At 39.8% G+C, this 27,738-nt stretch overlaps 2 protein-coding genes across 5 annotated transcripts in view; one reads left to right on the forward strand and one right to left on the reverse strand.

Moving 5' to 3' along the window:
- Window positions 1–5,765: 5,765 nt before the first annotated feature.
- suds3 (SDS3 homolog, SIN3A corepressor complex component) lies at window positions 5,766–14,554 on the reverse strand. The gene is made up of 12 exons (XM_060883932.1): window positions 14,342–14,554; window positions 13,468–13,537; window positions 13,319–13,374; window positions 12,482–12,553; window positions 12,374–12,393; window positions 12,129–12,285; window positions 11,809–11,904; window positions 11,536–11,597; window positions 11,182–11,203; window positions 10,985–11,090; window positions 9,698–9,782; window positions 5,766–6,589 (listed from the first exon to the last, which is right to left on the reverse strand). Exons 1-12 carry the CDS (start codon window positions 14,451–14,453, stop codon window positions 6,491–6,493), a joined length of 957 nt encoding a protein of 318 aa, XP_060739915.1. The 5' UTR covers window positions 14,454–14,554; the 3' UTR covers window positions 5,766–6,490.
- Window positions 14,555–16,264: 1,710 nt separating this feature from the next.
- taok3a (TAO kinase 3a) overlaps window positions 16,265–27,738 on the forward strand; it is a 56,709-nt gene continuing 45,235 nt past the window's right edge. Inside the window, exons 1-2 of one of the 4 annotated variants that reach the window (XM_060882992.1) lie at window positions 16,265–16,487; window positions 19,793–19,853. The gene's annotated coding sequence lies outside the window, so the exon portion shown is untranslated. Of the gene's footprint in view, window positions 16,488–17,394; window positions 17,443–19,220; window positions 19,347–19,792; window positions 19,854–27,738 lie in introns of those variants that run through there. The other 3 variants (XM_060882994.1, XM_060882990.1, XM_060882991.1) reach the window with 3 other exon arrangements.

Raw genomic sequence — 27,738 nt, forward strand, 5'->3', positions numbered from 1 at the left:
ATTTTGGTTAAATTCTTTTTAGTTCATTTTTTGAACAATTTTCTTGTAAACGTTATTTAACTTTTTTATTGTATTTATTTATTGATTTAAAATGAAACAGGTTTATTATATTAGATTATATTTACTAATTTTTGCTTAATTTGGAACTTGGATTTATTGGATATTTAAACACATAAAATATTGCCAAAGGAACAATAACAACAACAACAACAACAACAATCAATGAAAATGCAAATAAATGGTCTGCTCTTATTAATTTTCTGCTTCTATTAATTGGGCCTAATTGAGAAGTAAGTTTATGGACATAACTTTTAAAAGCCCTGGATTGTCCTGGTCGAGATGACTTCAACACACACCATGCTTTCGATTTGTAACCTAATTAGGTCTTGTTTTTTTTCACAAACCTTTTGCTTTTCCTCCTACAAATGTTGTGTAATCTTCACAGATTTGGCTCATGTCATCTTGACACCTGTTTAAATGTCAACGTAGCAACAAACAACACCACAGGTCAGAACGTTACAGCAGCTGAAGCAGCATCGCCACCCTGCTGCCCATCTGTTCACCCAGATCTTTACTCCTCCAGTCAGAGAATTCCTCCAGAGTCCGTGGTCAGAATCATTAAAGCTCAGGAGTGATCACTCTTCAGTCTCTTTGCCTAAAATTATGACTCTTTTTTTCTGCTTGTCCCATGAAAATGCTGCTTAATATTATTATTATTATTATTATTATTGTTATTATTATTCATTCATTCATTCATTTTCTACCGCTTATCCGAACTACCTCGGGTCACGGGGAGCCTGTGCCTATCTCAGGCGTCATTGGGCATCAAGGCAGGATACACCCTGGACGGAGTGCTGTTATTATTATTATTATTATTATTATTATTATTATTATTATTATTATTATTCAGCAGCTGTAGTTTCCAATACAACAAAGCGATTTTTATTTGTAATAGAGGGTGTAATATTTCTACCTTTACATTTCCTGTTCTTATGTAGTCAAAAATAATGTTTGTAGACACTATAATTTTACTCAGAAACTAACATTTACAAGCTCGTGGCATCAGTAACATTTGCCTGGAGGAAAGATTAATGCTGTGTGTAGTTCATGTAGTTTGTAGGTCTATGAGAAGTAGGGCACTGTTAATAATGCTAATTAACACACAGAGTGTAAATCTATATGTAACTTGGACGGATATAACCCTGTGTGTGAGAGAGGGAGAGAGAGAGAGAGAGAGAGAGAGAGAGAGAGAGAGAGGTTGTATGAAATGTTAGCTAGTGGAGAAAGTAGGAACATGCCTGTATATTACAGATAAAGCAGGAGGAAAATATAAACAGGCTGAGATGACCAATGCTATCAGGGGAGGGGACAGACAGACAGACAGACAGACAGACAGACAGACAGACAGACAGAGAGTCAAAGTGAGACAGATAGATGAACAGAGATAGGAGAGTCAGACAGACAAAGAGAGATAGAGAGAGAGACAGACAGACAGAGAGGCAGGCAGAGAGACAGAGACAGACAGTCAGAGAGAGGACAGAAAAAGAGAAAGACAGACAAAGAGAGAGTCAAAGAGAGACAGACAGATGAACAGAGATAGGAGCGGCAGACAGACAGACAGACAGACAGAGAGACACAGACAGAGTGGCAGACAGACAGAGTGACAGACAGACAAACATACAGACAGACAGAGAGGCAGATAGAGAAATAACACAATATTTATAAACCTATTACTAAATATAAAATTGTTAGTAACTCATTTGAAAATAATGATCATGATTATAATATATAATATAATATAATATATAATATAATATAATATAATATATAATATAATATAATATAATATAATATAATATAATATAATATAATATAATATAATATATAATATAATATAATGATCGTAGCTGTTTATACCAGGAGTAAAGAGATCACTGAGGATATTTAAACAATAAAAGCTTTAAATTGTGTCTGTTAACTGATTTCTATTTTAAAAGCACACAGTTTTCATTTAGTTCAGGTTTAACTTTAGTAACTTATATTTTCGGGTTAATTGAGGAATAACACTTAGGTCTGTGCTGTTCCAGGAAAATAAACGAAGACAACATGATATAATGAAGAGGAAATACTGTTACCATAGCGACACCATGTCCTGAAAGCTTTTATTTCTCTTTTATTTATATAGAACTACTGAAATGTACATTTTATTGTGTGTGTGTGTGTGTGTGTGTGTGTGTGTGTGTGTGTGTGAAGCTCCACAAAACAAATCAGCATCTTGTCATGTTACAGAGAAACCACAAAGTGTAAACACCTGTCCTTCCGACACTGGAGACTCCTTCCATACACACCTTGTTTTACAGAAAACTTCCACCATATCAACAATTACACAAGTGTTGTGCATCTGCTGTGAGAAGCAGACAGACAGACAGACATACAAAGAGAGCGAGGCAGACAGACAGAGAGAGCCGAGGCAGGCAGACAGACAGACAGACAGACATACAGAGAGAAGCAGACATACAGACAAACAGAGAGAGCGAGACAGACAGACAGACAGAATACAGAGAAAGCGAGTCAGGCAGACAGACAGACAGACATACAGAAAGAGCGAGGCAGACAGACAGACAGAATACAGAGAGAGTGATTCAGGCAGACAGACAGACAGACATACAGAAAGAGCGAGGCAGACAGACAGACAGACTGACATACAAAGCAAGCGAGGCAGACAGACAGGCAGAGAGAGCGAATCAGGCAGACAGACAGACATACAGAAAGAACGAGTCAGGTGGACAGACAGACATACAAAGAGAGCGAGGCAGACAGACAGACAAAGCAAGAGAGGCAGGCAGACATACAGACATACAGAGAGAAGCAGACAGACAGACAGACAGACAGACAGACAGCTGCCCTGGTGTTCTAGCTGCTGTTATAGAAATTTATCCAGACCTTCTGACCAATCAGAATTCAGAAGTCAGAATCAGGTTCAGAAAAACGATTTCTCAGACTAAGAAGATGAATAATTTTACATTACTTCTATAATTACCTAATAATGAGAAGCTAGAAGAAACATTGCATACATTCGGATGGATATTAGACACATTTGATTTTCTCGTGCTAAGATTTGTTCTTTTTTATTTTAGCTTCTGCAACATTCCATGATTCTCATCAATAACGTTTGATCTGTAATGTAAAAACAGACAGCTAGAGAGAGGGAGAGAGAGAGAGAGAGAGAGAGAGAGAGAGAGGTTAGCTCTTTAGTCCAGGGTCATTTGGGTTTATTTATTATAAACATTTATCAGCTTGCTATAATGTGCTCAGTAAAGCAGGCCCTGGTTTCACCCTCAGGCCGTCTCCAGTGGCGCTAATTACACAACACATCTCACTGATTAGCTCTGAGATTGATCGTGTTGATCAGTCCTCTAGGAGCGCCAGAGGAAATGGGGGAAAAGGGCATACAGGCACAATTTACAAACCCCATTTTCTCTCATCTCTGTCATTTAGCCTTCTTTCTCATCAAAGTCTTCAGTCTCCATCTCGATAACAGGTTTTTTTCGAGCCCTCTAGCTCATGAAGACGGGTTTTATTTTCGTCGAAGCCGAAAAAAGGCAAAATCGAGTCGATCGATCTATGTGACACGAGAAAGCACTTCGTCTGTCCCTTTGACTCGTCCCTTTGCTAAAAGCCTGCGTGAAACCCTTTTCTATTTAAACGGACAAGCTGTAATAACACGCGCCATCAAACACTTACGCTCTGAGCAACGTGTGAGAAAAATATATACATTTATATAAAAAAATATTTGTGGTTAGTTTGTTATAGTAGCTAACGATTAACAGTGATTTTACAATCCAAAGAAGCTACGTACACACATGCGTTCTTACTTCCTGTTGCCATGGTAATAACATTTATAAGCGAGTTTTCTCAACTTCAACTCCTCCCAGCTCGCCGTCACAGGACACGCCTACATCTTGTCACCAAGTCGCTCGTGTCGTGTTGCTGTATGTGTGAACAGAGCATTGAGGGTTCCATCGAGAACCCTCTGGAGTTGAAGGTTTAACATTTAGCTATCGTTGAACCTCCTTACTTTCTGATCTGGAAGCTGGGTTCTTACACAGAGCCTTTAAGTCTTTTCCCTGGTGGAACAACCATAGAACCCTTAGATATTTTAAGCAGAATGAATAAACCTGAGGAATTTCCTTTTAGAAGCTACAAGTGAAAAAGTTTTCAGAAAGTCATTAACCACATGAAGAACCCTTGAGGGACTGTTTTCTACAAGCGTATCAGTAACCGTCCCCATCATTAGTTAATGAGCTTTAACTGTTTTTTTTGTGGTGATGTTTTAAATTGCAGTTTTTTCCCCAGCATGCTTCTTTTTTTTTTTTTTTTTTTTAAACATAGCTGGATGTTGAAGCTTGATGGATCCCTCCAGCGATTGTTATCTTCACGGTCACCGCAGGTCGCCGGTTAGCGGCGAGACGAACGATCTGAGTGCTGCAGAACAACAATAATTGCCTTTCCTGACGATTTTGTGTTATTATTGTCGCTGGAGTCATCACCTGAAAGCTGCCGAAAGCGGGAAGAGAAAAGGATCGGTGCCGGTTGGAAAGAGCTCTTGAAGGACAACGCTTTCAGAAAGTGACTCTATGGACTGCAGAGCACAAAGCGAGGTCACCTTCGGCGCCGCAGTCAGTCAGCGTGTTGACGCGTGAAAGCGTCTCTGTGATACACTCAACACGTTCCATCAGATTCGTCAGCTGAAGAAAGCGTCTCTGTGATACACTCAACACGTTCCATCAGATTCGTCAGCTGAAGAAAGCGTCTCTGTGATACACTCAACACGTTCCATCAGATTCGTCAGCTGAAGAAAGCGTCTCTGTGATACACTCAACACGTTCCATCAGATTCGTCAGCTGAAGAAAGCGTCTCTGTGATACACTCAACACGTTCCATCACATTCGTCAGCTGAAGAAAGCGTCTCTGTGATACACTCAACACGTTCCATCAGAATCCGACAGGTTTATTTTAAATCCTAAAGTCCAAAGACTTTTTAAACCCACAGTCAATATATTCATGGATATTTTATAGCCATAAACAACAATAACTAAATAAAACATTAGATTTAATTGGATAATTATAAACAGTCGACATACAATAAATCTCATACAGTTTAATCTCCTCAATATTCACATTTCCTTAAGACTAGTTTGAGGAACTTGGTCTAACATCTATCTCACTCTAAATCCAGTCCAGCTATCATCCGTTCCTGCTATCATGGGAATAACCCCGCCCATCTCCATGTAGGCCCCGCCTCCCACAAATAATATCACGGTTACAAATTTTACAATCAATTTTTAGACAATTTTTTATATTTTAAGAAGATATAAAATGCAAATCATCTATAAATCACTTGAGAATAATAATAATAATAATAATAATAATAATAATAATAATAATAATAATACTTCTTTAAAACTAGTATTTTTGGCATGAGATTGAGGAGTACATTTTATTTTTTTCATAAAACATTCCATATTTTGGACCTGAATAATAAATATTTAAAATAAAATATTAAAATATAAAATAATAATAAATGATATTAAACATTCAGGGTTTTTCTCCCTGATTTCAAATCAAGTTAAAATATGTATAAAAAAAAAATAAATTAAAACAAAATCTAAACGAAACGACGTGTGTATCGTCACAAATTATTTATGCAAAAAAAAAGGAAAAAAAACTTTTTTTTTTTTTTTGGTAAATTCAGACCACTGCTATTCGGGAAAAATTCTTTATTTAAAAATGTGACGTCAGCTGAAGGAAGCATACAAAGAATCGTGCATGCTAATATTTACAAAGGAAAATAAAATGCTCAGGGCTTCAATAAGAATCGGTTACTCCGGAGTGAAACTGAAGAAACTGAAGAAACACAAACCGGTCGTTTGAAGTAAAATATTGCGCATGTTGGGATTTTTTTGGGATAATCTTATTCTTATGAAAGACTTCAGCTAACCCGAGTGTAAAAATAATTCTCATCGTTAAACTGATATGTTCGTGTGGGGAAACCGGATCCGTCTTGTTCTCTAACACTCGTCTGTAATCACAGCTCAGTTAATGGAGATGAAGCGTTGTTCTGGTCTTAACCATGTGCATTCTGGGAAATTCACTGCTTTGTGTTATGACTCTGAAATGCACACACACACACACACACACACACACACAAACTGTACAAGAGAAACTGATAAAACTGTGGATGTGCTCCCTCTCTCTCCCTCTCTGATGAACCGTGGCACGGTCAGGAGAAGGTGTCCGTACAGAAACATGATCGTGAAATGAAGAATAAAGCCTGGAGGAATTTCATAGACGCTCTCGAGGCCTTAGCGAAAGGGAGGCGAGCAAAAGGGAGCCGAGCTCTGAATTCTTATTTCTCTGCAACACGTCCGCGGGAGGCGGAGAGACGGGACGAAGGCGGCGAAAGGAGGACGAGGACAGGAAAGTGTCTCTACACTGCTGAACGTCGTCTGATGATGAGGGCACCACGCTGGAGCTGACCTAAATAAATCCTCATCTTCGTACTGTCGCTGGTCTTCCTCACCCAGATCTGAAAGTAAAGCAAAGCACACGCGCAATTAGTTATTATTAGGTAAAGGAGAAGAATAAAACGAATACAAACGCGTGGGGTCGTAACAGAGGGACGGACGGTGTCGTGAGGCTGGGGCTAAAATCTCTTTTCCAATCCCAGCACGGTGATTATTTATATTTATTAAAGTGCAGACATTTATCACCACAACACCAGCGTGGCTCTGAGTAGTGTTAATTTCACCAGCTGTTTTTAATTTAGTCTTAGTCTTGTGCTAAATGTCCTCATTAGTTTTAGTCATATTTAGTCGTTCACACTTTTTTTTGTTAGTCAAGTTTTAGTCGAGTAAAAGTCTCGTCATTTTAGTCTAGTTTTAGTCAAAAGAAAACATTTTAGTCTAGTTTTAGTCAAAACAATTGTAGTCTTTTTTTTTTAAATAACACATTATTACTGAGATTATTACTGATAAACATTTCAGTAAAAAAAGTGTTTCACAGATGTTTCACTCGAACTTGACCGCACATCACATTTTTTTACTTTATTGATGCTGCTTTTAATCGTAATGTAAAGACCGGTCATCGGGACATAAGCTGTCATGTACAATAAAAGAGCCTGTGCAGCGACAGAGAATATAATTTAACACAAAAAGCCTGACTAGACCAGGGGTGGACTTGCGATCAGGATTCTTTCTACACACACACTAAACAGCGCGATGCCGCGAACTCGTTCCGAATATTTTAAAGGCGTAACAGCTGATGAAAAAGCAGAGACAATTGTAGACGAAAATGTAGAGAGATTTTATCTTAGTTTTTCATTCATTCATTCATTTTCTACCGCTTATCCGAACTACCTCCGGTCACGGGGAGCCTGTGCCTATCTCAGGCGTCATCGGGCATCAAGGCAGGATACACCCTGGACGGAGTGCCAACCCATCGCAGGGCACACACACACACACACACTCTCATTCACTCACACAATCACACACTACAGACAATTTTCCAGAGATGCCAATCAACCTACCATGCAAGTCTTTGGACCGGGGGGGGGGGGGGGGGGGGGGGGGGGGGGGGGGGGTGAACCGGAGTACCCGGAGGAAACCCCCGAGGCACGGGGAGAACATGCAAACTCCACACACACAAGGCGGAGGCGGGAATCGAACCCCCAACCCTGGAGGTGTGAGGGGAACGTGCTAACCACTAAGCCACCTTGCTCCCCCATCTTAGTTTTTATTTAATACAAAACATTTTCGTCTCGTCTTTTTTCGTCCACAATAACGCATGTTAATTTAGTCTTAGTCAGCGTTTTTGGACAGTGGTGCAGTCTCGTCATCGTCTCGTCTTAGTCATGAAAAAAAAGGTTGTTGACGAACATATTTCGTCTCGTCCTGTCTGACGAAATTAACGCTAGCTCTGAGTCTTTAACAGTTTAACACCTTATTAATTCATTAGTGTTTAAAGCAGAGAATTTCACAGCCCTTTGTTTCATCCTTTACTCTATGAGAATACGATGGACCATCAATCACAGTCCACTTCATCGAGCACACAAAGACGAGTCCTGCTTTAACGTTTATAAGACGTTTCCTCGTCAGAGCGACATTAGAAGGTTCGTCGTGTGAGATTATGTGTGTTATAAGTGTTAACCTGTGCTATGCTGAAGCTGTTGACGAACATCCGTCTGGCTCCAGTCTGTGTTCATAAAACAAAATAAATCCACATTTCTATTATGACGCTCTCTCTCTCACTCGCTCTCTCTCACTCGCTCTCTCTCACTCGCTCTCTCTCACTCGCTCTCTCTCACTCGCTCTCTCTCACTCGCTCTCTCTCACTCGCTCTCTCTCACTCGCTCTCTCTCTGTTCTTTCACTCTTTCTCTCACACTGCCTTCACACATCCACGGTCTGATTGCAATCGGACGTTTTAAACATGCGACAATCTGTTTTTACGCTTATTCCTCTCCACTCCTTCCATCCTGAGGCGTCTATAGATGTTCCAGCTCCAGTTGGACTCGGCTTCATGAAGTATTCGGACGTTCTGAGAGGAGACGCCAACTCCGTGTGGTCTTTGAGGGCAACGACCTCCTCATCGATATACAATTGTCAGACTTTATATTTATAATCACACCATTCAGTGTCACCCAAATGAGGATGAGGTTCATGTTTGACTCTGGTTCCTCTTATGGTTTCTTCCTCTTCCTCCTCAGTCTCCTCCGTCATGTTCATTGGGGATAAATAAACTTTTGGTGTTATATTTCTTATCTTCTGTAAAAGCTGCTTTGAGACAACGTCCGTTGTTAAAAAGCGCTACAGAAATTCATTTGAATTGAATTGAGTTTCTGTAAAAATAAATGTATGTTTGTGTTTGTTTGGATGGACCTCGTGTAGGACGTGTTACAGACCATGTACAATTTGAAACTCGACCCGACCTTCATGACCTTTTAATCAAGAATCTTAAAGGTGGGGTCTCTGTTGTTTGAGAAACGCTCCAGAAAACTGAGTTGGGCCGGCAAACAAAACAAAAACAAAACAAACGTGTAGCCAATGAGCAGAAAGGGGCGGGTCTTGTCAATATCTGCAATCGTATTGTTCTCCCCTTCAGCTATGATAAAGACACATTTCTTTCCATTAGTTGCCTGGGTTACGTATATATATATATATGTGTGTGGGCGGAGCTATCAATACAGGGGTGGGACCCATTTGGTGTTTCTTTTGGTGATTTTATATGTCAACATTGGCTTTCAAACAACGGAGACCCCACCTTTAATCCTAAAAGCACTAAACTTACCGTATAGGTGATTTTCATGATTTCTACACACACTTATTTTGAAAAGTGTTGTGTGTGTTTTCAGCCCAACACGTCCTTCAGCCGGTTTTTGTTTTAAGGTTCATTAGGTTTATGCAGTAAGTAACAAACAAACGTATGGCGATCGATTCAGATTCAGATACCGGATTAATAAACAAAAAGATACGTGGGGATCACGTTTCTCGTTGTCTGTAGTAGATTAGACACGAGTGATTAGACGGAGATGAGTTAAAGCGAACGGACCGCATGCTTTTTCACCTTCGATCCGTCTGTCCGGGGAAATCGTTAACAAGGAGAGCTGCTGAAATCAGTGCAGGGAAGCGAACACAAACCTCGTTGGTTCCTACGGAACTGATGACGCAGCTGATCTTGGTGTTGTCCTTCGACTCCAGATAGATGGCTTGACTCTTATGGTACCTGCAAAAAGACAAGAGAAAGAAAAACGCCACAGATTTCTATTATTTATTCGATATAAATCTAAACGTACGCGACACGTCGTATTCACTCGCCGAAGCCTCGTTCCGATCTTTAGTTTCAAACACAGAAACCCGAAGCACTTTAAAAGGAAAGTCGGCGCGAGGTTCGAGTCGGCATTGTTTGCAACAGAGATCTACGGTTTTAGATTAAGAAATTAACCTCCTCCGATAAGAAGCACATTAGTGCAACCAGCATCATTTTAAACCCATTCAATTCCCATAAGAGCGGGCAATTAGGCCTGGTGCTGTAATTAAATAACTATAACTCAGAGCTGAATGTTAAACTTTTTTTAAACACAGAGTGAAGTGCTGTTGCTTAAAAAGTTGCGAGTCATGTCATTAAACTATAATTAAATTGTTGTGCCTTCGATAGTTATACGATAGATTCGGAGAAGCGTTGTGGATATAAATCTGTCACGATGCCACGCAGCCATTAATGTTTTAAAAGACAATTTTTACTCGTTTTTATTCATGTTTGTTGATCGTTTGCATATTTAATTATTTATTTTATTATTGTGAGGCATATAATGTGAATATGTTCCTCTCATATATATATATATATATATATATATATATATATATATATATATATATATATATATATATATATATGTGTGTGTGTGTGTGTGTGTGTGTGTGTGTGTGTGTGTGTGTGTATATATATATATATATATATATATATATATATATAAATTATATTATATTATATTATATTATATTATATTATATGGAGGAGATCCACCGCCACCTTGTGGTTCAGGTGAGAAATACAGCACACCCAAAGGTCGTTTATTAACTTAATAAAATCTTCTCTATACTTATTAAAGACACAGATCTTTTTTAATGCGCTCTCATTCTTTTAAGGCTTTTGTATTACAGCGGTCACGTGATGCAGTGCTGCTTGGTTGAATGTAATTTTGCATCATTTGGAAAAAATTCAAGGTTTCCAGGTTGTTTTTTTTCTTCCAAAAGAGAAAATTAACGTAACGTTATTACAAACCTGCTAATTATTCGTGACTAATAAGTGCATAGTGCAAATGATTAAGGAGCTAGTGATACCGAATGTCATCCTGTCTGTCACGGTGTAAACAGTACGGGTCCGTTTATGTAAATAAAATCTAACCGCGGATCCTAAACTCCTACCATCTTTTATCGTAGTAGAGCTTTCCGTCTTCTAGCCGAGCCTCGTAGCGCTGCGTGGGGCTTTCCATAGGCGTGGTCGGGAGATGCTCGGGAGACGACGGGGAGGCTGAACCGAAATGAAACAAACGTGAACTCTGAGTAAAAACATGCTTCAAAACAACTGATGCTTTCTAATATCGCAAAATTGGCAAACGTACCTGGTCTTTTAGGTGACTTGAGCTATTAGGAGAAAAAAAATAATAAAATGTAAATGTTACCATGAGCTGACAGATGAAGATTTTTTTTTTAAATAATAACAATCATCATCAATCATTCTCAAACCCGTTACGGTAAAAAATGATCCGATTCAAAATTCTTTTTGAAACAACAACCAGTATATCTGAGCTTTAACCGGGTGCCATTACTTAGTTAAACTAATTATTATCCCTAATAGACCTTCTCCGTTAAAGTAATCATGACACCATCACCACCCACCATTTAGTGGGTTTTGTCCCTGTATCCTGAGAAAGACTAAATATTGTATATTTTGTTTGTGTTTTATGTCACATCACCTTGTTTAAGGTCCTCAGGTCCTCCATGATCTGCTCTTCTGTGAGTAAATAGTTGAGCTGAGGTGTGAGGAGTTAAAGATCACGCTTCACAGAGATACACAGAGTTGAACGACGTTAACAGAAATATACGCTTCAGCCCGTTCGCTATGTCTCTATCTTCAGAAAGGTTAGCGTCTTGGTTCGGTGTGTTAATGTAGAGCACACGGTGTGATGTTATATTAGGATGGTGTAATATTTAATGTTTAAGACTTCACAGAGGGTCATAAAGGATATCCGGAGCAGGTTTCCTGCGTTTGTCTGGAATAGGGACGGGATCGTTGGGTCGCCTCCTCAGCTTACGAGTCATGATGGGCTTCACCTCCATGGAATCTGATATGAAACAAACACTATGAGGGACTTTGCTGTTTCTCTGTGAGGTGTTTTTTTTTTTTTTTTTTTTTTGTGGATGTTCCGTTAATTATCATATCATAATAATAATGATGATGTAACTGTAAACAGACAAAAAACTAATCAACTAATAAATAAATAAATTAAATAAAACTTTTTAAAAGTTAAATGGAACTTTTTTGTTTAATCTGATTTTTTTTCCTGACCTCCAGTCAGTTCCATGGTCAATTTCTCGTTCTCGATCATCTTCTTCTTCTCCTCCAGCTCTGCGATTAAATTCTCCTTCAGCTCCACTTTCTTGTCGTCGAACTCCTTCACCGCCGCTTTCTTCTCTTTGATGTAGTTTCTCTCCACCTGCTCCGTCTGACCGCCGCGCAAACAAAAACTCGCTCAGCGTTCGCCTCCTTCGCACTGTTTTATAGCAGACTCTGTGTGAATGAACTGAACTTACCTCAAGCTGGAGGAAGAGATCTACAAAACCAGAAGAAACCTTTTGTTCATATGAGATTGAAAAGTAAAGCTCATAAATCATCTGTGGTTCGTTCTGACGTCCGTTTACCTGCGTTGCGGAGTCTCTCTTTATACTGCTGATCGAGCTTCTTCATCCTCTTCTGATACTCCTGCAGAGTGCCTGGGAAAGGGAGAAGAAAAAAAAAGTATTTTATTTTTATCTTACAGTACAGGAAGCACAGGGAAGCATGTGTTTAGCGAAGAGAAAGGTCTGGTAGATAGACAATTTATTATTTGTACAGCGAGACAGGTAACGTTGTGATGTTCCTTTATACGTAGTTACTTTTATACGTTGGTTTAAGGCAGTGTTTTAATATCAGACATTTCAATAAGGCGGCCGAATAAACAGACGTGTGAAACTAGCAGCTCTGATACAGCGCTCGTTAAGGGTTGGCTGATCTGATAAAATCATCACATCACCATGTTTTATCACCGGACGCTTCTACGATGCACGATTATGTAGGCGTCCTAACGAACATTCAGCAGGACTGTAGTTCATTTAACCGAGAAAAACATTTTTTTTTCGTGATACTTTCACTTCAAGTGTGAACAGAAATGAATCTGAAAAAGAAAAGAATCAAATATTTAATTTTGTACAATTTTAGATTTAGATATCAAAACTGTTTCAGAGATCGTAATCGTCATTTAAAAAATTGTAAAACAATAAACGCGTATAATAAATGCACGATATGTCCATAAAGTGTAGTGTATAAAAACATGTACAAAATTAATAAAATTTAAAAAAAAAAAAAAAAGGGGGGGGGGGGAATAAAGATCTCACTTTGTGGAATCTATTAACGATGAGCGCCGTTATCAGCTACATTCATCTGGATTAGTCAAAAATCGTATTGTATCTGTATTCGATATTAAATATAATTCATGTCACCTTCTTGGAGTTGCTGCAGCTGTCTCTTTAGTGACGCCAGTTTTTCTTGATACATCCTGTTAGTGAGATAGAAAAAAAAAATACAATACAAAAACAATACGGCTCGTGGAGGAAGATATCTGACATCTGACATCAGGTTCTCTGCTTACTGTTCTTTAAGTTCCACATAGTCCTCCTCGTCGTGTTTGGCCAGATCTGTTTCGCTGGCGTCTTCGGTGTCTGAAACGCACAGTTCGGTTACAGTAAGATCTGATATTCAGACATATAACATCAGACCTGATCAGCTGGACATTGTTTCTGTTTCTAGATCTGTGGCGTGTTCATTTCTCTTCCAGCAAAACAAATAACTGTACAGCTTTACCTCTGACTCTTACAAAGCACTGACACAGGAGACTCGTTCCATAAACGTTATAGAAACGTCACCTTACACAACATGTTATATTAAATGAACAATCTTTTACTGTAGAAACCGGTGACCTGCCGTCAGAGCTGCTGCTGCTACAGAATGTACCACTTATATACCTCTAATCTGAGATATCTACTGATTTATTCCTATTTTCTGAGATAACTTATTACCATTACGTATCATTTATGCAGAAAAAAAAGAGAACATAAAAAAAGAGAGAAATACTTTGCTACATAAGCTAAAACCACGGTTTTTTTATTACGCAAACGTTATATTTTGCGTTTCCTTCATTATATAACGTTTTGTTTTGTATATTTATTTTAGAATAATTAGATATATATTTATATATATATATATATTTTTAAACGGCGTTAGAATGAGGAGAAAACATTCAGTACTGAAGTTCTCCTTACTAGCAAGCTAATGCTAAAGATAAAAAAAAGGTTGCTACAAGACTGTTATTGTGGTTGATTTCTGCGTAAAAATCTGCAGTAATCCGATTTAAAACTTTTCCACAATGTCTTTATATACAGTAGTAATCGTAATACATCTCATTTATGCAGCTAACAAGCTAAGCTAACGAGCTAAGCTAACAAGCTAAGCTAACTGTAGCTAACCTTCTTCCGAGTCTCTCCCTCTGAAACTCCGGTCATCGTCCTCGTCCACGCTGTCCAGCTCCTCTTCGTCGTTATAATAATCCACCACCGGTGATATTAAGGTCGACGCCATTCGCTATTTCTAAAACATGGATGCAAACATTAAATTAACAAGACTGTTTTTATTTCTTCTTCTTGTCGTCTCTCATTCAAAATAGCGCTTTGCGTTTTTTTCCTACCCGTAATGAGAAAGTTAGTTCTTCGTCCTTCTGATTGGGTAGTCTCCTACACGACGGCTAGACAGCCAATCAGAAAACTGAAGCCCTGTGGTATTCGCCAATCATAATCTAGTAGTCGGGGTTTGTCTCAATACGTGTGGGTTTTGTAGCCCAGTTAGTCGCCATTTTGAGTAAAACCTGATGGGAGATGTAGTTTAAGCTTTGAAAAAGAAACTTTAATTTTAATAAAGTTTATGAGAGTTATAAAGGAGATGCAGGAAATACATTCAAGCGATAAATCAGACAGAAAATGTAATTTATGACTCAAACAATTAGTTAAAACTATTAGAATATAAAAAAAAGTCTATAGATTTTATACTAAAAGCAAAAGAGATCGAAAAACTTTTATTTTTTGTCTGTAATTTTGTTCAGTGATGTAGTTAATGAGAGAAACACAATGTATTTCAGTAAAATAACATTAACTGTGTAGATAGAAATATAGAAAGTAAATATACCGTCTGGGCTCGAGGCCTCTGTGTGAATGTAAAAGTGTTAGTGAACTGGTGTTAACTGGTGTTGATTAACTGGTGTTGATTAACTGGTGTTGATTAACTGGTGTTAAATGTAGGGAAGATGAATGATAAAGTGAAATAAAACGGCATAAAACAGCAGGAAATCCACAATAAGCTGAACGTTTTAAATTAAATAACTCCTATATCTCTCGTCCAGATATACGCTGGCTTAGTAGTTAGCACGTTCGCCTCACACCTCCAGGGTTGGGGGTTCGATTCCCGCCTCCGCCTTGTGTGTGTGGAGTTTGCATGTTCTCCCCGTGCCTCGGGGGTTTCCTCCGGGTACTCCGGTTTCCTCCCTCAGTCCAAAGACATGCATGGTAGGTTGATTGGCATCTCTGGAAAATTGTCCCTAGTGTGTGATTGTGTGAGTGAATGAGAGTGTGTGTGTGTGTGTGCCCTGTGATGGGTTGGCACTCCATCCAGGGTGTATCCTGCGTTGATGCCCGATGACGCCTGAGATAGGCACAGGCTCCCCGTGACCCGAGGTAGTTCGGATAAGCGGTAGAAGATGAATGAGTGAATAAATACTTTGTATTTGGTTAAATTGTGCTCAGTGATCCAAGCACAACACTCCTAGTGTTTATTTATTTATTTATTTATTTATTTTGGGGGGGGGATGTAACTCTTTATTGTCTTCAAAACTTGAGAGCCCTGCAAACACACACACACACAAAAACACACACACACACACACAAACACACACACACACACACACACACACACACACAGAAACACACACACAGAGTGTCTGTATGGTTACTTTAAGTGTCTTTGTTAGATATTATTATTATTTTGTATAAACACCGTTATGTCATCTTGATCCTGTTTGTGTATTTATTCAGCACTCACTGGTTCAGCCGGAAGGTGGCGCCCTCGTGCAGAGAATGTGTGTGTGTGTGTGTGTGTGTGTGTGTGTGTGTGTGTGTGTGTGTGCGCGCGCGCGCTTAGAGTACGCTGTCACTCCGGTTACCTTCACGCGCAGGTGCAATGAAAATTTGATGCGTGTCACTGAAGGTTGTGGCGCTGAAGCGTAACACTGCGGGTCCGTTATCGTGTATTACAGGGTGTGTGTGTGTGTGTTTGTGTGTAGTGTAACAGTGTTGTGGCGAGGATCGGAGTGTAGTAACAGTGCGTGTGTGTGTGTGTGTGTGTGTGTGTGTGTGTGTGTGTGCGCGCGCGCACTGAAACACTGAAGACTGAAACCGCATCGATGGAGAAGTTTACGGTTCAGACGCGCGTGAGAGTTTCGGGTTACCGTACAACGATTCTGCGTGATGTGCGCGTGCGTGCGTGTCACCGCGCTGGATACGTTGAACCTGTAATGGAGTTGGATTTGGATCTGGTGAAAGGATAATACGTCAGTCATTTATTTTGGTAAGGTCACGTTTGATTGCTCCGCGCACGCGTGCGCTCGAGTGGACGTGTGATTGTACGTGTTTGCGCGCGTGTCTGAATGTAAACGTGCTGGTTTTTGTTTGTATCTCTGCAGTTTTTACGGTTTTACGGTTTTTACTATCAGCGTCATGTTCGAGCTGCTCTGTGCTCGATTCGTTTGGTCTGGATTCACACTTACACTACACACAAGCGCTCAAGTAAACACTCTAGTAGAGTTTTACACATTTAACTCGTCTGACGTGTGGGTCTTAAACATTGTCTGTTTATCTGTATCTGTCTGTGTGTCTGTCTATCTATCTAGCTATCTGTCTGTCTGTATCTATCTGTCTCTCTGTCTATCTGTATCTATCTGTCTGTCTGTCTGTCTGTCTGTATCTATCTACTGTATCTATCTGTCTGTCTGTCTATCTATCATGCCAACATATAAACTTAACCCTAGTGATTTATCCACACCAATTGTTTCTGACATAATGGACAACTCTAACACTAATGTGTTGTAAATAATTTAATAGTTTAGTATAAAAAGCGTCTGGAGGACTTTATTAGACAGATAGACAACCAGGCGATGATGAGACAGACCACTAGACAGACAGATGGATAGTATGACAGACGAGTGGACCACCGACAGACGGACAAACAAGAGGACTGACAGTCGACTGTACAGACAGACAGACGGATGGATCTGGATGGATAGATGTACAGATAGTTGTGCAAATGACTGACATGGATAGACAGACCAACAGACAAACAAGATGGATAAATGGACAAACGGACGGATGGATGGATAGACAGACGGACTAACAAACGTGTCATGGATCGACGGACAGATTGCAGGATGGATGGGTATCAGAGTGACAGATTGACAGACAGAAGGACTGACAAACATGCCTATAGACAAGTGGACAGAAGGATGGATAAACAGAATGACTACCAGGTATGTACAGACAGACAGACAGAGAGAGAGACGGATAAACAGACAGTTTGCACAGCACAGGCAAATAGATGGTTGTACAACCAAAGGATTAAAAGACAAAAGGACCTATTTATCTATTTCTTGGTCTGTATATCTGTCTGTCTGTCTGTATGTCTTTCTTGGTCCATTCATCTATCTACAAGACATTCAATAAAACAAACTTGTTTTTAATGTCATGAAAATGCTTTTTCAGTGTAGCACATAAAAACATCCAATTAATGTTATATAACTAATTATATAATTAATTTACAATGTTAATAACGTAACAATATTACTGAGTTTGACTTTTTCCAGTAAGTTATTTAGTTATTTATTAGTTTGTTTGTCTCTAGTCTTATTTGCGTCTGTGTTTCAGAATCGTATTTGTCATTAACGTTCCCTCTAAACACCGATCTGTCTTTATTTCCTCTTCCAGCTTTGCGAAAGGTCGATGTTTTCTGTTCGGATCACTTATTTTGTTCTTTTTTTATTCTCACTGATCGCAGCTTGTGGTTTAAATTTAACTAAAGCTAAACAAATTAAACGTGATAATAACAAGAACCGTAAACTGAGCCTCAGGATCGTGTAATATTTATATAATAGCAAATTATCATCGCACGAACATAGATTTCTGAATGTAGATCATAAAAGAGATCCATTAAAAAAAAAATTATGATAAAATAAATAAATAAATAAATAAATACAATCACCCCGAAAGCAGCAAAGATGCAAACGCTTTTGTTTTTAGGAAGTGAATTTTCCATGTACACCAGCGATCTTGTTCATGGAAGATCATCTCAGAATGAGTCACGTCTTGCAGAAATAGCGTCGTACGTCCCACCTTTTTTTACATTTCCCAGAAAACAGCAAGAAAACAACGTTTCTGATGCTAATAATCACCTGATGAGTAACACATAACGCTAATATATTTTCAAACAGTGTCTTGTTTATCAGTCTCAAACATTTTCAAGTAGCGTTTCTGCAGATTTCATGGTCTCTCATATTAGCGTCAGAATTTGGTGTGTATAAACACACACACACACACACGCACACACACTGTTACTACACTCCGATCCTCGCCAAAACACTGTTACACTAAACACACACACTACACACACACACACACACACAGTTACACCACACACACACAGTTACACTACACACACACACAGTTACACCACACAGTTACACCACACACACACAGTTACACTACACACACACTGTTACACCACACAGTTACACTACACACACACACAGTTACACTACACACACACAGAATTTGGTGATATAAAGATACAAAATTTGATACAAATTTTAAAAAAAAATTTTTTTAGAAAAAATAAATAATTAGGACATTTAGGGTGCATAATTAGAAGAAAATATCTTAGGAAGCCATTTTAAAAGCTTTTATTTTATTTTTTACATTTATTTTCTATCGATTGAGAACCTGAGCTGCACAAAGTTTTGCAATTAACGGTAAAATATGCAGAAAACTCGATTCTACACAAAATAAAACACGTTTAACGTTAATAACTTTTATGGATTCAGTGATAAAATCCTAAAATAAGAAAAAAATAATATTTTAAAAAATAGAAAAGACTCCTAGGAGTGTTTCAAAGTGGTTCACGTACAGTGAAGGCAATTAAAAATTTTTTAAACGATTAAAATAAGATTGAACAAAAAAAGAAAAAGAGAGATAAGTTAGCATACGTTGCTAACTGTTATGCTAATAATGATGCTAATGCTAATTTGACACCACGTCATGTACAGAGTTAAATATGGCGACACTTGGTTGAGTGACGGATTTAATTGGAGAGCTTTAAAAGCTTTAATTCTAAAGAAAAGCTTGAGGTTAAGAGTTTTGGCTTGTTAGACAACAGTTTATTGTAAGCTTTTAACTCGTTTGTGGTTGTTTTTGTACATGTTAGCAATTTGTTTTTGCGTTTATTTGTTGGTTTGTTTGTGTGTGTGTTTTTTAAAGCGGGGCTTTATTTCCGTGTGACAGCAGTAAAACAGGTTGCCAGATTTGACGTAAACCCGTACATTTGTGTACAGACTTAAAGCATTAAATTAAAACTTTAATGTTTTTCTTTTTTTTAATTGTTGGTGTGGAAACTAATGAACAACTTCGATGTTTAAGATTTCATGCTAAAAACGTTTTTAAAAACTTTATAAACTACAAAGAACTACTAAACCACACTGACAGGTGTAGAAATGTCGACCTGGCAACCTTGTGCAGGGCTGAGTTCATGTGCAGGAAGCTTCTGAAACAGTCTGGACCTTCAGATCCTCCCTAAATAACCTTCATTTCTGCACCTTATTCCTGATACAGGTTCATACAGGCTGTAGGAAACACAGGGACTTTGAGAAGCTTTCACAGACGTCAAAAGCGGGTCAGTAAATCTCATTTCCTTCTGATCTTTCGAAACTTTTTATTTATTTTTATTTTTTGCTTTGACTCAAGACACTTTCTACATTTCATCCTGATGGGTTTCATCCGTCCTACACCGATCTGTTCATCGTTCCAAGCCGGATAAGTTTTCTGCTTGCTCGTATAAGCTTAAATATCCAGCTACAGCCTGTAAGACTTGTAAGCGGCTTCAGTCAGCTTTCACTTCCTTATAGATAAAGGCGTGTGCAACTTTTCTGCCTTTTCTATTTTTTGCTATACTGTGACTCCAAACTACATTTAAAAACACTGCTTACGTTACTACGGTGTGCGTATAATCGAAATTACATCAGTGAATTGGTCAGAAGGCGTTGATTAATTTCCTCAAACTGCAGCCCTGACAGTAGTGTGGCTCGAAATAACAGGTTTATATTAATTCAGATTGTTTCTATAGTAACAGCTCATTCACGTTTCCTTGTAAGGTGGATGCTCTAAATTTTATATATATATATATTATTGTTGTCATGGTGAAGTTTATTTAATGTGTATGGTCTCCAGTGTGAAGTTGTAACCTGACATCTTCATGACAGGTTAAGTTTTGTTTTTACTAACGTAAGCTTACATATTTTTGTCACGAGAGAGAAAAAAAGGAGATTCTGGCAAAGAAAAGACCGCTTAGAGCCGCTTTAACGCGATTTTATCGATTAACCGACATGTAATCGTCGTCAAATTGCTGAGGTGTAAGCGGAGTAAAACACTTCATTCACTTTATTTATAACAGAACAGCTTCATCTCATCACCAACGTCTTCACTGATTAGTTTCCTTGTGTTTAACTGTACGGCACACAACAGTGTTTTATTCCTTACACGTTCTCCACAACGTCTAGAAGCATTGCAGCTAGAAATAGTATTAAAAATGAGTGTTTTCCTTGCATTGGATGATTAGTTACAAATTTCAGCAAACATCAGAATAGTTAATAGTTAATATGTAACTTCTGATGATAATAAAAATCTTCTGTATTGCGCTAATATTTTTATCTACCGTCGTGCGTTATTGTTTGATTTATTTCATATTTTTATTCACGTTAACATCCGTGAGCGGACTTCTGAAACCGCGAAGGATTTGTGTAATGCTTCTTAAGATTTGTCTGAAATGTTAAAACAGGAATCGGATAAGAAGTTGAAAAGACGGTGCGTGTTGTGTTACGTTGTCGTTAGTGCGTTGTTTGTTTGGAGTGAGTCGCGACAGCAGGCCGAGTCGCAGATATAAGCCGTTATTGCGGATGTGTGAACGGAATAGAAGGAGGTACAACACCTAAAGCAAAAGCCACAGGAACCTGCCATCAGACGTGTCTCTCTCTCTCTCTCTCTCTCTCTCTCTGTTTCTCACACACACACACACACACACACACACATACACAGTCATTTCCTTTCCACTCTCCTTTCTTCACGTCTCCCATAGACGCTCACACACACTAACTCTCTTCTCTCGTACGACTGCATCAACAAGATTTACAAGCTCCCGTCAGTCGCTCGTCGAGACTTTGGCCATCGTACCATCTGGACGACCTCTGGAGCCGTTAAGCTATTGTGTAATATGAATTATCAAGCTGGAGCACGCTGCTTTCGTTATTAACCATCGCGCTGACGGAGACCTTAAAGGCGAAGAAATTTGTCTGGACAGAAATGAATACATACGTACACCGTTCTATCATTCTTTTCTTTCCTTATTCACTCAGATATTTGATCAGCCGAGACAGGGTACTTTGAGCTGCAGAATAAGTGTTAGTTTATCAAAGAATATACAATTAATTTAACGTGTGCCGTGCTGTTATAACATCTGAAACACTTCTAAGGTAGTAACAATGCCCAGCTTTAAGCCACTGTCCCTTTGGCTCCAAGACTTTGTTTTCTTTTACTTACTTTAGCTCGTTGACGTCTATTTTCTTTAGGTTTTTTTTTATTACCTCACGGTAGCAGTGGGAACTTTATACTCATATGATCTTACGAGTCAGAAGCGTGTGATTCACTACTAAAAAGAGTCGTGAGGCTCGGGTCTGTAAAGAAACCCCGGGATTTGATATCGTACCTGAGCTCTGGGGCGTGTAGGAGAAAACAAAAGGATGACGCTCGCACCTGGATGATGTCATCTCTAGTGTTTGGGGTTTTTTTTAAATTCCAGATTGTAATGTAACATATATAGCTCTCTGTGTGTGTGTGTGTGTGTGTGTGTATGTGTGTGTGGCCCATGTTCCACACCGTGGCTCGATCAGCTGCTGTTGACAATTGGTTAAGCGGAGGCTCGGTACACACACACACACACACACGCGCGCGCTGCCAGAGGGCTTAATCAGCACACACTCATGCCTCTATGTACAGCTTTGCTTAATCTCAGTGCGAAATAAAGTTCACATTTTCAAGGAAGCCGATTCAGCTGCAGTAATTCTTAGACACACACACACACACACACACAGCAAAACATTTGTCGTATTAAGTCTGGGGAAATATGACCATATCATATTAGGATTCTTTAAGCTCAATTAAAAAAAGATTTATCTCCAAATATGGTGGTTGTTTTTTTACAGAAGAAATTTCCAACAAAGAATTAAAAAAAAAAAAAAAAAAAGATTCATGTTTATTATTATTTATTTATTAAAATAAAACGTTAAAAGCTTACAATTTTGAGACGTTTGACTTCTTTTTCTTTCTTTCGAAGACCGAATACAGCATAGACTGTTTCATCAGTTTGTAATAAATAAAGAAAGAAAGAAAGAAAGAAATAAGTAAATAAACATTCATTATTAAATGAAGTAATAGCAGGTCGTCCCAGAAAAGCATGTCATGACATCATTTATCACATTTTCTCTGTCTCCTTTAAACATACAGGTGAAAATGCTCGCTTACGTCGCGTCATAAATAAACCATCAAACGTACGAACGTCTGTAAGTCTGCGTTATTTATACCACATTCTGATTACCACAATCACATTCTGATTGGTCACAGGTGTGCGTTATATTTTGCATAACCGCTCACGTAACTCAGACAGATCCGGTTGTATCGTAAGCCACAGAATTATATTAAAGTGCTCGTTATGGTTGCTATAGTAACGAGCTCCACGTCGTCGAAGAGTTAACGGTTATTTAAAGTACAGCGACGAGATTCACGTCCTGAGTCTCACGTTAGTGGTGATTAGGAGCTGTTCTGAAATAGTGTCATTTTAATGTTGATTAAATCACGGTGGTGAGCAAATGTTTACTCTTTTTTTTTTATTTTATTTTTTTTATTATTAATATTATTGACATGATGATGTAGAAGTGACTTGTACATTGATAGATTTATTTATTCTATAGTGATCGAGTCAGATTTTGTTTCGATGTGTGCGCTAATTCACAAAGAAAAAACAGAACAAAAAGTTAAACAGACCTGGATTGATTGCATAATATTACCTCAATACTAACACAGAATCCTGATTGTTGGATGTGTGTTTACGTGTGTGTGTGTGTGTGTGTGTGTGTGTGTGTGTGTGTGTGTGTGTGTGTGTGTGTGTGTGTGTGTGTGTGTAAAAGAGAGAGCGAGAGAGAGAACCACAAGTGGGCCTGCAGAATCCAAGCTTGTTATAATTAGAGTTACTGATTAAGCTTCAAGGACAGTGTGTGTGTGTGTGTGTGTGTGTGTGTGTGTGTGTGTGTGTGTGTGTGTGTGTGTGTGTGTGTGTGTGCCTGCACTCAATCGATTATTGCACCACATTTTAATTCCCAGTTTGTCGTGTCCCCCCCTGACCCAGACTCTCTCTAGATAGTCTAACAATATTAATATAATATTTTATTTAAATCGCTCCATTCTGATTGGCCGAAAGCTGTTTATTCGTCGACTATAACGGCGGCTCTGACAGCGGTGCAGCTGCAAATCACAGGTTTATTCGAACACGTTATTGTTTATAGATTTGCTCTGCTTGATTTCCTGTGTGTGTGAGTGTGTGAGAGAGAGTGAGAGAGTGTGAGCGTGATTTAGGAAGCGTGAGTCCCTCTTTGGCAGCTGCGTCTCTTCTTTGGTTTTCTTTTATTTTCCATTCTGCTTTCTGTCTTGTCGTGTTGAAAAGTCGACGTTGCCCCAGAACCACCGTCTGAACCGAACGCTTTCACCTTTAGGGCTTTAGGGTGACCCGAACTCACCCTGGGTAAACTCCTGCAGGGGATGTTGGAGTATGTTCATTTCTTTCTACCTGAACTGGGCTGGGGCAAGACAGGAAGGTGCTGTCTGTCTCGCTATCTATCTGTCTGTCTGTCTGTCTGTCTCTGTCTGTCTCTGTCTGTCTGTCTGTCTGTCTCGCTATCTATCTGTCTGTCTCTGTCTGTCTGTCTGTCTGTCTGTCTCGCTATCTATCTGTCTGTCTCTGTCTGTCTGTCTGTCTGTCTCGCTATCTGTCTGTCTGTCTCTGTCTGTCTGTCTGTCTGTCTCTCAATCTGTCTGTCTGTCTCTCAATCTGTCTGTCTGTCTCTCAATCTGTCTGTCTGTCTCTCAATCTGTCTGTCTGCCTGTCTGTCTATTTGCCATTTATCTATCCATCTGTCTGTCTGTCTATTTGTCGTCTGTCTGTCTGTCTGTCTGTCTGTCTGTTTGTCTATTAGTTTAATAATGGATTCAGTCACTGTGTCCCCCAGAAGCTCTGAAATCACTGCTAGGTGTGAATTTTGGCTTCAGTTTATAAACGATCTCAGCTAAAGGTGAACCAATTCTCTGGTTAAAAGGGGGCGTGGCCAGACATACATCATTACATCGTTACAGCAGAAAACAATACTGGAAACTAGTTACAAAAAATTGTTGTTGTTTTTTAATTTAATTATTCACTACGGTCTGCTGTCTGACGGACGGATAGTTGAGAGAGTCGATCTGTCTGTCGGCCTTTCTGTCAAGTTTTCAAGAAAAATAATGGTGTGTGTGTGTGTGTGTGTGTGTGTGTGTGTGTGTGTGTGAGTGAGAGAGAGAAACACACAACAGTGAGCAGAGAGTTAAAGTGCAGCAGAAGGGTAGCGAGTGTGTTGCAGGCGTGTAGTGACGTGGCCTCGTGCTGCGCCGTGAGCGTGGGTGAGGACGCGGGGAATCGTTTTGGAAAACCTTCTCTCTCTCTTTCTCGTCCTCTTTCTTTCTCTCTCTCTGCCTTCTTCTTTCCTTCCTTTTCCACATCCATTCCCTCATCTCATGCTTTCTTTTTTTTCCCCCACACACACATTTTTGTATTCATTCCCATTCTCCCTGTCCCTGTCACGATCTCTCTCTCTCTCTCTCTCTCTCTCTCTCTCTCTCTCTCTCTCTCTCTCTCTCTCTCTCTCTCTCTCTCTCTCTCTCTCTCTCTCTCTCTCTCTCTCTCTCTCTCTCTCTCTCTGTCTCTGTCTCGCTCTCTCTCGCTCTCGCTCTCTCTCTCTCTCTCTCTCTCTGTCTCTCTCTCTCTCTCTCTCTGAGGAGGAGTGTGTGAGGTAATGAGCGCTATTTTTAGCCCCCTCCTCCTCTCCACGCACGCTAACGCCCTCTGTTTCACCCATCCGGGGCTCCTGACATCATCCACAGGTTATTTATAGACTTTATAGGCTTTATTTATGGATTTTAATACTCCAACCACCCAATCGCACCCCAGTGCATGCTGGGACATCAGATGGAGGAGGGTGGACTAAACGGATTCGTCTGGCGTAATCGCTAATGTGACTAACAGAACACGGAAGGTGACGGAGGCAGCGTGACCATACCAACCTTCAGAGATGCTCACCGACGGAGCGTTCGTGCTAAACAAGACGTCACGCTACGTCGGACAGAACCGGGAAGTCGGAGCTCGTCGTTATCGAAGCTGGAGGAAAGAACGTGGATCTTCGTTAGATTATTAGATCCGTCACTGTTCTAGACGGAACAAATGAATCTGTGTTCGATTAAACAGCCTTAAATTATCATTTCTACTAGGACAATAAAAAAGGCGACTCGTCTCATTAAGACTCGTGACTTAGTGTTAACTCCTGAGTTGAGCAGCGTCGGTCTCCTCACACACACAGGGAACACGACCATTTTCCTGTCTTTATCACACACTCGTTTTGTTTTGTTGACTCAGTAAGTCGACTTTCCTCTGAGCCTCTGTTTATCAGTTTTTCCCAACGACATGACAGTAAACACTGAGAGCGTAGAGAACTTCATGGACAAGTTATTCTCACTGTTTCTGTCTAAGAAAAGAGAGAAGAATCACTCAGAGGTTTGGAGACGTTCCGTCTGTAAGAAGTACAAGTGTGAGATTTACTAATAAATATTCTTTTTTAATTTGACCAAATACACACACACTCTCTCTCTCCCTCTCTCTCTCTTCCTCTTCCTCTTCTCTCTCTCTCTCTCTCTCTTTGTCTCTCTCTCTCTGTTTCTCTCTCTCTCTCTCTCTCTCTCTCTCTCTCTCTCTCTCTGTCTCTCTCTCTCTCTGTTTCTCTCTCTCTCTCTCTCTCTTTGTCTCTCTCTCTCTCTCTCTGTTTCTCTCTCTCTCTCTCTCTTCCTCTTCTCTCTCTCTCTCTGTTTCTCTCTCTCTCTCTCTCTCTCTCTCTCTCTCTCTTCTCTCTCTCATTCAGTCTCTCTCTCCGTCTCTCTCTTCTCTCTCTCTCTCTCTCTCTCTCTCTCTCTCTCTCTCCCTCTCTCTCTTTGTCTCTCTCGCTCTCTCTATCTTGCTGTTCTCTCTCTCATATGCTATCTGTTTCTCTCTCTCTCTCGTTCTCTCTTTCTGTCTGTTTCTCTCTCGCTGTCTCTCTCTTTCTGTTCATCTGTTTCTGTTTTTCTCTCTTTCTGTTGTCTCTCCCCCTTTCTCGCTTTCAGTCTCTGTTTCTTTCTCTCTTTCTCTCTCTCTTTCTGTTTATATGTTCTCTCTCTCTCTCTCTCTCTCTCTCTCTCTCTCTCTCTCTCTCTCTCTCTCTCTCTCTCTCTCGCTCTAATGTTGAAAGAGCCCCAGAAGCGATAGCATAAATAAACGGATAGATGTCTTCCGTTCTGTTAAAAGATCTTCCCTCTATTGAGTCGCCCTTGACTTCCACATTTAGTGATCACTTCCTGCTAAGGTGATGGCTGTGCACTCTCACATCCTGTCTCACAGGAAGTGCTGCTGCTTATTCAGTCGGTGACATTCTGTCGATGTCGGCTGAAGTGTATTGTGCAGACTGTTTTACACACACACACACACACACACACACACACACACACACACACACACACCATGTCATTCATGATGTGGGAATGGCCTCTGTACCTGCATGTATTATGGAAAAAGCCGTAACCGCTTGTATCCATCAGGCTCAGAATAGGAGGCGTGGCCTCTGTACCTGTCAGTCACAGAGAAGGAGGCGTGACCTCTGTACCTGTCAGTCACAGAGAAGGAGGCGTGACCTCTGTACCTGTCAGTCACAGAGAAGGAGGCGTGACCTAAGGTGTAATTGATGTAATATGCAACTGTGATGTAGCTATTAATAGCATGTGGTCGGATGTGAACCGTGAGAGTGAATCTGTGTTTCTGTTGTGTAATCACTTCTCCTCCACCCAAGCCCCACGGGTGATCTCGATCTCTCTCACACACACACTCACTCACACACACACACACACACACACACACACACAGTCACAGACTCACTCAGGGCCAAATTTTTAATGAACTCAACATGACAGAGCTTGTGGCATGTCAGATCCACAACAAAGGGGATTTTGGGTATGCCATACTGCCCTTAGTGTATACGCAAACACACACACACACACACACACACACACACACACACACACACACAGTGGACCTTTCATTGCACTGTGGACAAGAGAAAATTAGATTTATGTTGCCTCTAAAACCCTGATGTTGTCACTGTTCCACTGTGTGCTGCATTCTCTTT

Source organism: Tachysurus vachellii, chromosome 12 (genome assembly GCF_030014155.1).
Source record: "Tachysurus vachellii isolate PV-2020 chromosome 12, HZAU_Pvac_v1, whole genome shotgun sequence".
NCBI classification, from domain to species: domain Eukaryota; kingdom Metazoa; phylum Chordata; class Actinopteri; order Siluriformes; family Bagridae; genus Tachysurus; species Tachysurus vachellii.